The sequence below is a fragment of the Thunnus thynnus genome, chromosome 1, assembly GCF_963924715.1.
Source record: "Thunnus thynnus chromosome 1, fThuThy2.1, whole genome shotgun sequence".
NCBI classification, from domain to species: Eukaryota; Metazoa; Chordata; class Actinopteri; order Scombriformes; family Scombridae; genus Thunnus; species Thunnus thynnus.
In genome coordinates this window covers 3,961,750-3,975,857 of record NC_089517.1, presented here as the reverse complement: position 1 = coordinate 3,975,857, position 14,108 = coordinate 3,961,750, and the positions used below count along the sequence as shown (strand labels likewise).

Sequence of the window (14,108 nt, the reverse complement as noted above, 5' to 3'; positions counted from 1 at the left end):
AATAAACTCCCATAGAAATGTGGCAGGCTGATGGTTTATTTGCTCTGCTAATGCCAGGCCTGTGAGGAATGCAGAGGGGGGGAAAAATCCCCCCCCCCCCCCCAACCTCCCACCTCCCCTCTTTTAGGTGCACAATGGAAAATATGTCTACAACAGCTCTGTTTCATAAATTCAGGTGTCACACTGCTCTCAGCCAAGTCAAAGCAAAACTACCCAGCTAACGTTTAAGCTAACTGTTTCATAGCACCTGTGATTTCAACACTCTGATGTTCACCAGAGGTAAACCGGTCACCTACTTAGTTATTCAAGTTACCAACTTATTAGTGTTTGTAAAAGTTTCCCTCCAACTTCCTACATCACTTTATCTGAGCGAGGCTGCACCCATCCAACCCTGTTCCTGACCCGACCTCCGGCGTGGTTAGTTTGCTGTGTCTCCTCTTCTTCACTCCTGCAGGCTTTCTCTCCAACAACTGCACAATTAAACAGTTTCTCTGGGTCTCCACTGCTCTGTGTGTGTGTGTGTGTGTGTGTGTGTGTGTGTGTACTTTAGTGACAGTTTACACGGGGTAAATGTGTATCTTGTTCTGATTTCCGGCTCTTGTGTGTTTGTGCATGGCTTGGTTCCACTGCTTGGTCTGTCGTGCGTCTCACTAACAGCTTTTTCTCCTCTCTCTCTCTCTCTCTCTCCTTTTTTTTTTTGCTCCATGCTTCAGCCTAGTGACCTGCGCAAGCACCGCAGGAAGGTAAACTAGAGACCTGCTTCACTGGGCACTCTTACTCTCACCCCCCCCCCCCCCCCCCCATCATGTCCCAACCCTAGACCCCCCTCCAAGTACAATCCACAGCTTTAGTTTCTCCATCATACTCTGCAATGTAGCATCTAATACAACCTCATACTCTCCCATCTGCAAATACAGTATATAACAAAACTGAGTACACTCCTGCTTAATATCACTAAAATGTTAAGTATACATTGCATTTAATACACTTTTATTTGTTTTTAAACAATACTTAAGAAGAATTAAGCTTGTTCACTTGAAAAACAGAATGTTTGACTCAAGTATAATGTAAGGTCCATATTTAAGAATGAACTGTGACATCCTTCATCAGTAAGACTCTCTTACCTGATTTTAAGTGATCACTCTTAAGTGATTTTTGCAGCGTGTTTAGGATCATTGTCATGTTGGAAGATTCCTCTCCTGCCAACCTTCTTGAGTCTGGGAGTCATCTTTTCATTCAGTATTTAGGTTCATAGCTCCGTCTATAAACGTCCCCTACAGCCCCGTATCAGCACCTCCATGTTTGACGGTCAGCAGTGTGCAGTCGCTGCGGTAGTCCCGGCCAGCTCCGCGCCAAACACGCCGCACCCGTCCGATCCGAACAAATTTACTTTGGTTTCATCTGACCAAAGGATGTGCTGCCAGTATTCATCAGGCTTCTTCTCGTGTTCTTTGGCAAAGTTTAATCTTTCAGTTTTGTGAGTAATGGTTTTTCTTTTTTTGGACGTCGTCCATAGAGGTTGACTTCATGCAGTGTCCTTCGCGCTGTGTGAGCAGCCACTGAAACACCAGTTTCCACAGATAATCCTTGTGCCAAGTCAGAAGCACTTAACCCGTCTTACCCTGTTTTTCAATGCAAGGATGCGTAAATAGTAAATTGTGCGTGCTGTAATTTTTGGGCAGCTGCACCTTTCTGTTATTGGTAGTATGGTTCCTCCTGTTGCTCCGAACCACTGCTGCAGCTGTGTTCTGGCTTCTGTTCAGTAGCTTACTGAGGATTTTATTCCCTCTCAAATCTTTATAAAGTCTCACAATCTGGTTTCTTACTTGTTCATGTGGAACCATGTTGCATTAAACACAACTCAGGTCAAAACTGAGGAAGTTGTTGTGTTCACAGGTTCTTTTATAACCTTGTTCAGGCAGTCGGTCTTAACTGGAAGTCAAAGGCGTTCTCACTTTCTTGAGGATTGTATTTTCAATTTAGTTTATCGAACCTGTTTGTTTTTAATTACAAATAAGATCAAATACCCTAAAAACACTACAATTATCTTAAGATCAATTGAATCATTTAACATTTTAGTGATATTGCACAGGAGTGTTTTGTTATATACTATATATGAAAGTATTGTAATATGAAGCTACACAGCGTCTTTCAGGGCCTTCATCTTTCCCACCATCATAGCGGCACACAGAGGTATCACTCTGGAACCACTGATAAACTGATAAACAGAAAATAAATCAGCAACTATTTTATTTATTAATTAGTTGTTGAAAAGTTTCAAGCAAAAATGCCAAATGAAAATCTTTGTTGGTCGGACAAAACAAGCAATTTTAATACGTCACCTGGGTTTTTTGAAGTTGTCGTTTGCATCAGTGAAAATTGCATTAATTGCAACGCTAAATGAGTCAATAAAACGTTGTCTGTGGAAACTATGAGATACTAAATAAGTCACTTAAACAGTTATCAAAATAACGTTTTTGCTGTGCTACTTTTATATGATTGTAAAAAGTGGAGACAAGAATGTGTCGTGACGAACGGCACGAGAAACACAAATCAAGACTTTTTTAAGACACAACTTATTGCTAATCACTAGGATTTACAGAGTCTTTGTAAATGTAACACATATGTAATTTAAACAGGTAAAGTAGGTTACCTGTTCAGACAAAGTCGTCATTTCCACCACAGCTTAAGGAGTTTTTCATTACTTCTTTTATAATTATATAAGTAAGTCAAATATAAGTAAGTCAGTATTTTTTTTTCTTGCAGAAATACTGCAGAGTGAATTCTTCTAGGTTAGCTGGACAAAGTGGCCGAAACGTTCACAATGAGCTCAGGTGTTGATTTATGGTCTGGACTGTGAGGGCAGAGTGCAAAAACAAAAAACTATAGTGTAATTTTAATGAAGCACCTTTTCATTCAACAGCCGTGTTTGCAAATTAAGGATGTTTTTTTTTTTTCCTACTTGTGGTCTGAACAGTGAAACCAGAACGATCCCTCACTAACATGTCTCTCTCACTGCTACACAGTCTGCTCAGGATGACAAAGCCACTATCCGATGTGAGACGTCGCCCCCCACCACTCCACGCTCCATGCGCCTGAACAGGGAGGCGGGGCACGCTGCCAGCCATGAGGACATCAGAGACATCCGAGGGTAACGCCTGCTCCCGTCACCTGAAGAAATTGTTTTATACCTTCACTTTGTTTAGGGCTGAACCTGAGAGGTGTCTAGAATTTTCCACGTACCTCTTTGGTCTCTCTGTTTTCTCTCTTATCTCGTCAATCCTCTCTGGTCCCACAGTCTGGCCGGCCTGCAAGACGGCCAGGGCAGTAACCCCAGCAGTAGTAACAGCAGCCAGGACTCCCTCAACAAAGCAGCCAAGAAGAAGAGCATCAAGTCTTCCATTGGACGCCTCTTTGGGAAGAAGGAGAAGGGTCGACCCAGCATTCCTGGCAAGGACTCTCCTAGCCAAGGTCAGACACTAGGCTCAGGGTTTTTACTCCTCTACAGCACACGTTCATGTAAATGTGATGCCGTTCCATGCTAGCAGCTCTGAACACGGTGTTTGTGCATCTTCCTAGCTGGCACTCCTGAAGCAGAGAGCTCTCCTAAGGATGGTTTGGGAATGGGCACCCTGGGAGGACCTGCAGAGAAGAACAGGAAGCAGCAGAAGAAGTAGGTGTCTTCCTCACAATCAACTCACTTTCTCCTCTCTATATGATTTATTTAGACTGAGAAAAAGGTTTTTAAAGATAACAATATATGACACCCTGTTGTGCAGGATGCTGATACCGGAGTACAGTGTTAATAATAATGTTCACCGTTAAGAGTCCATGAGTTATTGTGGGCTCGGTGCTCCCGCTGCAGTCCAGAGCTGGCTCACACGCTCACTCCCCGCCACCTGGCTCACACGCTCACTTCTATCAGCTCATCTTCTTCCATTCCACACCCAGTTGTTTCCACTGCAGTCATCTCCCACAACCATTTTATGTGTGTTTCCCTCATTTGTAGTTTTGTGCAATAGTATTGCTAGTTTTTTGTATTGCTTCCATACAGCTTTTTAAAGTAGCATCGATTCATTCTTTCTCTTTATTGTTTTGCCAACCTCCCCCCCTCTTCTTCTTTTTTTTTGTTTTATCATCCTCTTCTCATTCCATGTGTAGTCCAAAGACCGGGTAAGTTGGTTCATAATTGCTTTTGCTTCGCCTTATCTTCTTCCCCACACTCGGCTTCACGTTGACCTCGCTGATAACTCTCGATGACCCCGAACGACTGTCCCTTTCCAACGTCTGATGGCTTTTCCATGCTGCTCTTTACCCTGCTTTCCACAGAGCAGCTTAACTAACTGGAATGTGTGTGCTGATTTTTTTATTGAGTGACAAATTTTCCTCTTGCAGTTTTCCTACCAAAGCATGAAGTTATACATAACAACGTTTGGAAGACAGTTAATGAAAGAATTCAACCAAATATGTTTTTTTTCTTTTTTCATGTCTGTAAAAGATCATGTCATTTACATCAGTGTGTTTCTGTAAATGTCCTCAGAAGTATGTTGTTAATTAAGACTTTTGTACTTATCTGTTCATCTTTTTTATAATAGTTGATCTGCCAGACAGAGGATGGGCTTGTTGTTTATCAGCAGTATGTGGCACACAGCCCCATCTAGTGGCCAAATACAGACATTTCCTTTATTTTGTAGCATCAGTTATGACTTGTTGACATGCTAGTGAATTTTAGCTGCTTCCAACATCCCCCCCAAAAAACCTCCCAAGGATTCTCCACTAATGGCATCGTTCCTTCATGAAGAACTGAGAATGTGCATGAAATGACTGTACAATATTTAGAAAGGTTTTCCTGTCCTAAATACTTACCTCTATGCATGTCAATGTCCCCTACGGTTGTAGAGGAATGCTTCTATACTAAAGTCATCTTTCTAAGTGGACTCTTAAAGCACTGGTTCTGGGAGAAAACTCAGTCCTGAAGACCTGGTTAAGACCGCCAGTCAACTCCCAGAAGCTTAACCAAAGAGCCATCTGGTTGAACCTGGATAGGCTGAGGAGGTTTTGACAAACACTTGTGGTCATTATAGGCCAATATTTTTGCTAAAACCTTTAAACAAGGAGTTTCTGCCAAAGGTTTTCCAGATGACTGTGTCTGTGTTTGAGTCTTCCTGGGGTTTCTTCTTCTTCTTTGTTTTCTCTCAGACTCCTGCTGTCTGTTCTGAATGTGCATGTCAGCTGATGTCATTGGTTGGGTTTGTTTATGTGCTCAAACGTGGGAATGTGGGAGTTTTCGTGGGTCTGTGGATCTGGGTATGTGACGGTGTATGTATGTGGGGGTTCTTGGGTGAGTGAACTCTTATTGCATTGTGGCTTAAATACCTTTATTGTGTGTTAGGCATGAATTACTGGAGGAGGCTCGCAGGCAGGGCCTGCCGTTCGCCCAGTGGGACGGACCAACCGTCGTGGTTTGGCTGGAGGTACAACACTTGACACAAACGATCCGAAAACCATTCAAACCAGTAACACGTCCGTTAGTATTTAACTGATGATACCCTCCTCTCCACCAGCTGTGGGTGGGCATGCCGGCGTGGTACGTGGCCGCATGTCGCGCCAACGTGAAGAGCGGAGCCATCATGTCGGCGTTATCGGACACGGAGATCCAAAGGGAGATCGGCATCAGCAACCCGTTACATCGTCTAAAACTTCGCCTGGCCATCCAGGAAATCATGTCGCTCACCAGCCCTTCTGCCCCGCCCACCTCCAGAACGGTAACGTTTGGAATAACAAAGCGGACAAACACGCAGCACACAGGATACACACATAGCTGACTGTCACCTGAATACAGATACTGTTGTCAAACCCTTCTCGGTCTGATCGAGCATGTTACTGATTAACATTTTAACTACTTGATTTATTTCCTAACAACAATAACAATAATAATTAAAGAAACGCTTCTTGATCTTTTTCTTTTTTCCATCCCGCTCTTCTCCTGTCTGTCTGTCTGTCTGTCATCACTTCTTCCCCCTCTTTGCACACTTGACTCACTTGTGATTGGGGGTGGGGTGTGTGTCAAATGATCAGACCACAGGAAACGTTTGGGTCACACATGAAGAAATGGAAAGTTTGGCAGCCACACCTCCCACGGTTAGTCGACCCTGATTGGCTGGACACTGGTGGCTTCTCGCATCTGCGGTGACCGTCGGGGGGGGCTCGTTCCAAGTTGCTCAGAGGGCAGCAGCTTCTCACTCCATTACATGCAGATGTTAATTTTGACACTTTGTGATCCAGTGTTAATTTAAGATAATTACTTAAAGGCTTAAAGGGCAACTTGGAACAAGACCTTTGTCTCTCCACTAGTTTGTGATTTTTTGTCCTAGTTGGTATCAGTAGTGTTCTCTTCCTTTATACATCCTGTTTGTGTGTGTTTGCTTTACAGTAGCTAGTGTTTTGTGTGTGTGTGTGTGTGTGTGTGTTAGTGCTGTATGATTAATTAGTGAAACCCTGCTGCTCACATCACCGCACTTTGTTTTTCTGTTTATGAACAAGCTATCTGAAATGGCAGCCAGAGAGAAGAAGCCTGAAGGAATTATTAACTTAGTGCAGATGTTTCTAGAACAGTGTAATATATTAGGGTTGGGCGATATGACTGTGGTAGCTTCTCCTTTTACTTAGAACAATTTTGGCAATTTTGCAAATCAATTGGCAGGTCTGCTTTATTGGAAAAGTAGATTTTTATGTGATTTTTGCATAGATGTGATGAAATAGTAAATCAATATACCATAATATAAAATTCTATCTATATCGCCCACTCCTACAGTGTGTTTCTCGTTGTTTTGTCCCCTGTTTTTTTTATTTCCTCGTTGATACCTCACTATTAATTTGTCCGGCTCGTTGTTTGAATTTTATGTTTCCACAGTAAGCTGCTCTAACCAGCACTGCTGCCTCACTAACACCCGCCTTTCTTTTCTTCTCACCATGCTCACTCTAACCATGCTAACACCAGGAGGATGACGAGGGCAGCTGGGCCCAGGTTTGCACACATTACCCCCCATAACCCCCCCACCCCCCCCCCCCCACCCCCACCTCAGCTCACTGTCTTAGCGCTACTACTCCTAACACCACCTTTTACTCAGTGTTCATTCTTCTTTTGTTTGAAGTATCTCGTAGAGGCGATGCCACAGTTTCCCCTCTGTATCACTTGAAATACCACCAAGGCTGCATTTACAACACGCATGTCTGGACTGGTCCAGTTTGACTCATTCATACTTTAGAGACATTTGAATTTGGATTCTTTCCAAATACAGAAAAAACAGCTGAAATAATGAGTCTCTGTCTTCTGTTGTTAGTACAGAGGAAACTGCTTATAGTGATCACATCTGTCCGGGTCCAATTGATCACTATAAGTGGTTGATCATCATTTCTTTCTTTATTTCTCATGCAGATTACAGTCTAATTAATATTTGTATATTTATTACATGAATATAAAGTAATGAAACAGACAGCAGCCAATAGTGCTGCAGCCGTTAAGTACACATCATACATGTATCATGGGATTAAAGCAAAAAAATGTAAAAAAATTCCATATGTTGTCTTGTATGAAAAGACCCAAAATGACCACTGTAAGCAGTCTGCTTGATCACTATAAGCATATTATTTAAACAGCGTTTTTATAGGAATGATTTTTGATCCATATGAGCAGTTTCCACTGTAGTCAGAACAAGATCTGAACCAGCTGCAGGAAACAACCCAGAACAAGGTTTTATACCTGAACACACACACAATGGGACAGACATCAGTCAAGCTGAAGTACAGGCAAAAAAATATGCGTATTTACACAAATAAAGAAATCAAATTATGGTTTAAAGCCAAGAAAATCATCTAAAATATAAAACAAATAATCATCATTTACAATAATAGAATCAGACCCAGTTCACACCTGGTGATGAGATGATCTTGAACGTGATCAGAGGCTGAATTTATCAGTGTTTTATACATAATGTATGTTTTAAAAATGCAGACTGTAAGCATTATTAGTTAAGATTAGACGTCTGCTGGTGTTGCAGGTGGGCTGATGGATGGTAGAGATCACAGAGTTGGATTAAAATTCAGTGTATTGACAATATGACACCATATCTATTCAATTTGAGTTTGATTGACGACAGACTTGATGTTCGGTGTCTATATGTGTTTGGTTTTCAGACACCTCCGTATTATTTCTATCAGAACATTCAGTAAAGTTTCAGTCTTAATTACGACTCGGATGTTAACGTGATGGTTGAGCTTAAAGAGCAGCGTCGAGGTTTCAGGAGGAAACGTGTGGTGACTGGTTTGTTATCACAGGTTTCGTCACTCGCGGTTACTGTACAGTGAATCAGTTTCCTGTGTTAAAACCACAGTTAGTGTTTGAAGAGTTAACCAACACCTCTGCAGACTATTGTTTAAAGAGACGTTACGCAACAACATGTACGAGCCCTAATCAGTCCGACTTCACTGTCGCCTGTTACAATAAGATAAAGATCATTATCTTATTGTATAAACAAGTATTATCTTACTTACTTTGCTTTGTTTCTACACTTCAAGTCAAAGGTTTATAAGTAACCTAAATGATTCTTGATTAATTTAATACAATTTTAAGAAGTTAACTAATATGTGTAATTGAATTCTTGTGTGTTTAAGTTTACGTAATTGGAAATTATTACTTGTAAATTGATCTAATTTGTATTATAATTATAATTGGGCAGCTGTGACAGACAGAATACTGTAATAGACTCAACACCATTAATCAATAATCTGACTGGGATCTGTCAGATCGCTTTAAAGCTTTAGATCTTTAGTTATGAAGAGTTGATCTTTATTATCATACAGATGAATTAGTGTGAAAGTTTACATGTTAAAAACCCTCCTAAAAATTACAAATATAAGAAAATATGAACTAGATATTAAATAATAGTCAAATCACCGTCGTGTATGTTGATAAAAGTGTCAATAAGCTGCTTTACATGTCACATCTTTGTTGATGTTAGTGCTGTTCATCAGTGTCCTGGAGTAGTTTCTTTACATATGAACAAAACTTTCCAACCGTTCTACATGAACACAGACGCCAGTTAAACCTCGTGTTTTCTGACCGCAGACGTTGGCGTACGGAGACATGAACCACGAGTGGATCGGTAACGAGTGGCTGCCCAGTCTGGGTCTGCCGCAGTACCGCTCTTACTTCATGGAGTCCCTGGTAGACGCCCGCATGCTGGACCACCTCACCAAGAAAGACCTGAGGGGACAGCTGAAAATGGTGGACAGCTTCCACAGGTAAACATCTTTATTATTATCATCAATGATTTATAGAGCTCTACTGTTGTCCTGTTAGACACAATCAGGTAACTAATAGGCTTCCAAATAAACAATAAACAACTGTGTGTGTGTGTTTGTGTGTTTGTACAACAGGAACAGTTTTCAGTGTGGAGTCATGTGTCTGAGGAGGCTCAACTATGACAGGATGGAGCTGGAGAGGAAGAGAGAAGAGTCTCAGCTGGAGCTTAACGGTAACAAACATCCTGCTGATTAATCAATACGAGAAGAGACATGAAATGTATTAATACACGTCCGTCCAGATGAGTTATATTAGATGTTTTATCGTACACCGTCTGTGAGTTGCTCTAAAGCTGGAGTTGTGTTCTTTAACGCAGACGTGCTGGTGTGGAGTAACGAGCGTGTGATCAGCTGGGTTCAGGCCATCGGGCTGAAGGAGTACAGCAGCAACCTTTACGAGAGCGGAGTCCACGGAGCTCTGCTGTCCCTGGACGAGACCTTCGATCACAACGCTCTGGCCCTCCTGCTGCAGATCCCCACACAGAACACACAGGTGCACACACACACGCACACACACACACCGTTTACACCGAGCCTTCAGTTCCTCTGATGATCAGAACAGGTGTTGAGTCAGGATAAAGATGTTTATGACTCATTCTAAAAGAATTCATTCAGTTTGAGGCTGGTTAAACTTCTCCGTCTGATCAATGGAAGGAATTTTGATGACCTTGTTTTTTATGGAGGAGTCGAACTGAAGGCTGGTCGTCTGTTCAACAGCAAAACCAGCAGCAGTCAATCAAGTCCTGTCAAGTATTTGCCCTGTGAGGAGAGATGGAAGAGTTCTTTATGATTGTTGACTGAAGAAAACACAAATGAATGTGTGTTTATATCCACTTACTGTTATGCTGTAATTAATAGTTGGTGGCGACAAAGTCTCCAGTTGGACAGAAGACACAAGATGACGTCATGAAAAGAGCTGCAAAGCTCAAACGATGGAAAACATGATGGAAATATGACATTTCTGTTAGTTTCATGTATTCATATGAGGAAGGTTACAGCCTCCTCATCATCGCTCCACACAGATCTGATGTTTTCAGCTCTTCAGTGACGTTTAAGTCTCATGATTCATGATGTCATCATTTATTCACTTAGTCCATTAATTCCACCTCAGACAAGAGGAAAAACTTTAGAAAGTTTTGACTTCCCCACGTCTCCACTCAGGGTTTTAATTTTTATTATTATTGTATTTATTTTATTTATTTACTTTTTAATGAAAACACACATAAAAACAGTGGATGGAAATACTTAAATTGTCATGAAAACATCCTCTATCAATAGTGCAATAATAATAGACTCAAACAGCACTTTATTCACAAGTATAAGTGAATAAATGGACAATAAAATATGTCAAATATAACAAGGAACACCTGCAGTATTCAAGAAATAACTGAAACAAATGATCAAGATCAGAGCAAGTCATATAATATAATATAATATAATATAATATAATATAATATAATATAATATAATATAATATAATATAATATAATATAATATAATATAATGTCAGCCTGTGGAGGTAAGACAAGATGTGATAAAAGATGTCAGTGTAGTAAAATTAGTTTTACTGTTTCAGCTAAAACTGTGTGATGTGTTCATTAAAAGGTTTCAGACTGAGAGTCAGTCCTGAGGGTTCTGTGTTGATCTGTGTGATGTTGTCATATCTCACCTCAAAGGGATTAATGTCTGATATTATTTAACTCGATCTGTGTTTTTCCTCCTCTTGTCTCTTCCAGGCCAGAGCCACTCTGGAGCGTGAATACAACAGTCTGCTGGCGATGGGCACGGACAGGAGGATGGAAGAGGTGACACACACACACACACACACACACACACACACACACACACACACACACACACTCGTAAGACAAACTGAGTGATAAATAATGTTTGAAACTCTCCATCCATCCTCGTTTCTCTTCCAGGATGACGATAAGAACTTCCGGCGCGCTCCTTCATGGAGGAAGAAGTTCAGGCCCAAAGACATGAGGGGGATGTCCTTGGGCGCGTCAGATACCCTGCCTGCCAACTTCAGAGTGACCAGCAGCGGCGCGGCATCTCCCTCCACGCAGCCAAAGAGGAGCCCGATGGACGGTAAGCAGAGGAAGAAAACATCTCCGCGTGTGCATGTGTGATACGCTCCGTCATCGCTGCTAGAACTCCTCCGTGTTACTCTTAAATTCTTCTTGAATGGCTTGAATCTGCTTTGCCGTTTTTGATTATGATGCTGTGACGACTAACGGCATGTCTTTGCATGTGATTTTCTGCCGCCATGGAAACGCAGGAAGTCAGTCTATACAGAGGCTGGACACTGCCACAGTCAGGACCTACTCTTGTTAACACACAACGGTAAGATCACACAAAACGCACGTTTACCTCACTGCAGACCTCACTGCCTCCTCTCTTTCCAAAGCAGAAACGCAGCTTTCTCGTGTTCTAGTTCTCGCTCTAATAACGCACGTTTTACGCCTCTCCTCCTCCTCCTCCTCCTCTTCTTCTTTCCCTTTGTTTCTCCTCCCTCCACCCGTCCATCCATCCATCCATCCATCCATCCATCCCCCGGCTTCTGTCCTGCTTCCCTCCTCTTGTGTCTCGTTCATCTCTCCTCTCTTCCCCTTTTCTCAGTTTATCCTCATTATTTCTATAGGTAACCGCTGGTCAGAAGATGAAGGGGAATTCCCTGCGTTCAAGACCAGGATGATGAACTGAAATGACTTGCAAGGACACTAAAAAGATGTTTTTTTTGTTTTTTTTTTTGGTCGTCATCACAGAGAAAGAACTTACTCACCAATCTCAGTATCCCTAAAGGAAACTTTCTAGATTTATCTACATTTGTTATTATATTTATGTAAACCAATGGGACATTTAATTGATTTTAGAATTACTATGTAATCCTTTTTTTTGCCTCTATCCCCTTAATCAACCCCCCCTTTTTAAAAAAGCATCATTTCCCCCACTGTGCCCGCATTAAGCTCAGCTCTCAGATGTATGTAACTGAATGTTTCAATTGTCTGGAGTTTGTATATTTCTACCAACAGACATTTTATCTAATCTTTTTTATAATCCTGATTCTATTGACCAGATGTTTGTTTTCCTTTCTTTGATTTGAATTCTAATCAATGAATTTTTTTTTTTTTTTGCTCAAGTGACTTTCATATGTGATATAACTTAATTCTATATCCTTTGCCATTTTTAACTGTTGTAATTTTTTTTTTTTTTTTGTAGCTTATGACTTGTGATTTTGTGTAAATGCAGCTCTTATCTAGGTCAATGGATGTGTGTGTGTGTGTGTGTGTGTGTGTGTGTGTGTGTGTGTGTGTGTGTGAATATCAGACAAATTTGCTGGACTGTTTCACAAACTGCTCAACACTGTGAGTCATCCATCACCGTTAAAAAAAATAACTGCTGGCAAGCCCAGGTGATGGTGACACGACAGATATCATGTGAAACACAGTATATTTTCCTCTTTTTTTTCTCTCTCTCTCTTCTTTATTTTCCATATCTGCGATACCAAAATGAAACTCTTGAATTAAAGAATTAAAAGCCATATATATATCAGTAGCAAAACAAAAACAAACACACACACACAGAACAGAGGGCTACTTCTTTCGGACGCGAGTGAAAACAGAATTCCAGGTTCTCTCTAGTTGACCTTGCATGCCGAAACACTTTATCACCTCCCCGCCACACCCGGCTCGTCCCTTTAACAAAAACACAAACCCCCCTCCTCCCCTCCTTCCTCCTCCTCCTCCCTCACCTCTGGAGGAACGCACCAACGGGCTCACTCGTACCGGATGAGTCCAAAGTGCGGCATCTCCTACGATGGACCAACTTCACCGAGGCCTCAGTCGATCCCCGCTGTGACTAGATGACCCTCAAGGCGGCGAGATCCACCCACAAAAAACCTTTTTTTTAAAAAAACAACAAAAAAACACTTTGTACGAAGACTTCATATCAAGCCTTATTGTTTCTTAACTCCTCTCTCTCTTGTCTTCTGTTCTTATTTATTATTACTCATTCACGTTGTGTTTCGTCAGTTATACTTTCAGAGTAAAAGCCCCCCCCTTCCTCCTCCCCCCTCCCTCGTTTGTTCCTCATGTCTAAGTTCGTCACCGCTCACAACACAGGTTCCTCCGTTAGCTTCCACGCTAACGAGAAGGAACCGAAGAGTTTTTTTTTTTCTTTTCACCCTTCATGTAGTCGACGCTTCAGTAGAGATTTGTTTCTTTCTGTTTGTGATTTTTAGTCATTTATGCACAATGCAAATCATGTTGCTGTTGTTTTATTTCCTGCTCTTCCCGTTGAATCTTCTGATCTTGTAACAATGATGTACAGTCTGAGTACTTATAAACTATTTTTATCACAGTATTATTTATTGCTTACTTTCAATAAAATACTGAAACTTATTTTCCACTGCAGATAAAAAAAGACTAAAGCTTTGTCTTGTCAAGACTCTCCTGCTCTTCCTGTCGTGCCTTAGTTTTGATTTGTTGTCTTTTAAAGATAAAAGACATGTTCATTGTTGAGTGAGAACTGAGAACAAAGTGGTTGGATGGAGAAAATGTGTTTTCTATCTTCTCTGTCAGACCTCAGGTTACTGTTGTTCAGTCACTGTGATTGTAAAAACGTGACGGTTGGCAGCGTTGTTTGGTTCAGTGGGCAGTTTGTTGGATAGTAAAGTGAGTGAACATGCACAGCTATCTGGCATAACCCCCCCCCCCATATGTTTACATGTTTCAACTATT

The 14,108-nt window shown here is 41.4% G+C and overlaps 1 protein-coding gene across 13 annotated transcripts in view; it reads left to right on the top strand.

Moving 5' to 3' along the window:
• ppfia1 (PTPRF interacting protein alpha 1) overlaps nucleotides 1-13,818 on the top strand; it is a 43,284-nt gene extending 29,466 nt beyond the window's left edge. The window contains exons 17-32 of one of the 13 annotated variants that reach the window (XM_067598113.1): nucleotides 714-743; nucleotides 3,027-3,151; nucleotides 3,299-3,471; nucleotides 3,580-3,673; nucleotides 4,162-4,173; nucleotides 5,393-5,474; nucleotides 5,565-5,765; nucleotides 6,079-6,141; nucleotides 7,001-7,027; nucleotides 9,128-9,303; nucleotides 9,439-9,536; nucleotides 9,681-9,856; nucleotides 11,100-11,168; nucleotides 11,289-11,457; nucleotides 11,648-11,712; nucleotides 12,011-13,818. In XM_067598113.1, the coding sequence (XP_067454214.1) occupies nucleotides 714-743; nucleotides 3,027-3,151; nucleotides 3,299-3,471; nucleotides 3,580-3,673; nucleotides 4,162-4,173; nucleotides 5,393-5,474; nucleotides 5,565-5,765; nucleotides 6,079-6,141; nucleotides 7,001-7,027; nucleotides 9,128-9,303; nucleotides 9,439-9,536; nucleotides 9,681-9,856; nucleotides 11,100-11,168; nucleotides 11,289-11,457; nucleotides 11,648-11,703 (1,551 nt within the window). In that variant the 3' untranslated portion in view covers nucleotides 11,704-11,712; nucleotides 12,011-13,818. Of the gene's footprint in view, nucleotides 1-713; nucleotides 744-3,026; nucleotides 3,152-3,298; nucleotides 3,472-3,579; nucleotides 3,674-4,161; nucleotides 4,174-5,392; nucleotides 5,475-5,564; nucleotides 5,766-6,078; nucleotides 6,142-7,000; nucleotides 7,028-9,127; nucleotides 9,304-9,438; nucleotides 9,537-9,680; nucleotides 9,857-11,099; nucleotides 11,169-11,288; nucleotides 11,458-11,647; nucleotides 11,713-11,988 lie in introns of all 13 variants that reach the window. The other 12 variants (XM_067598052.1, XM_067598190.1, XM_067597972.1 and 9 more) reach the window with 12 other exon arrangements.
• Nucleotides 13,819-14,108: the final 290 nt, after the last annotated feature.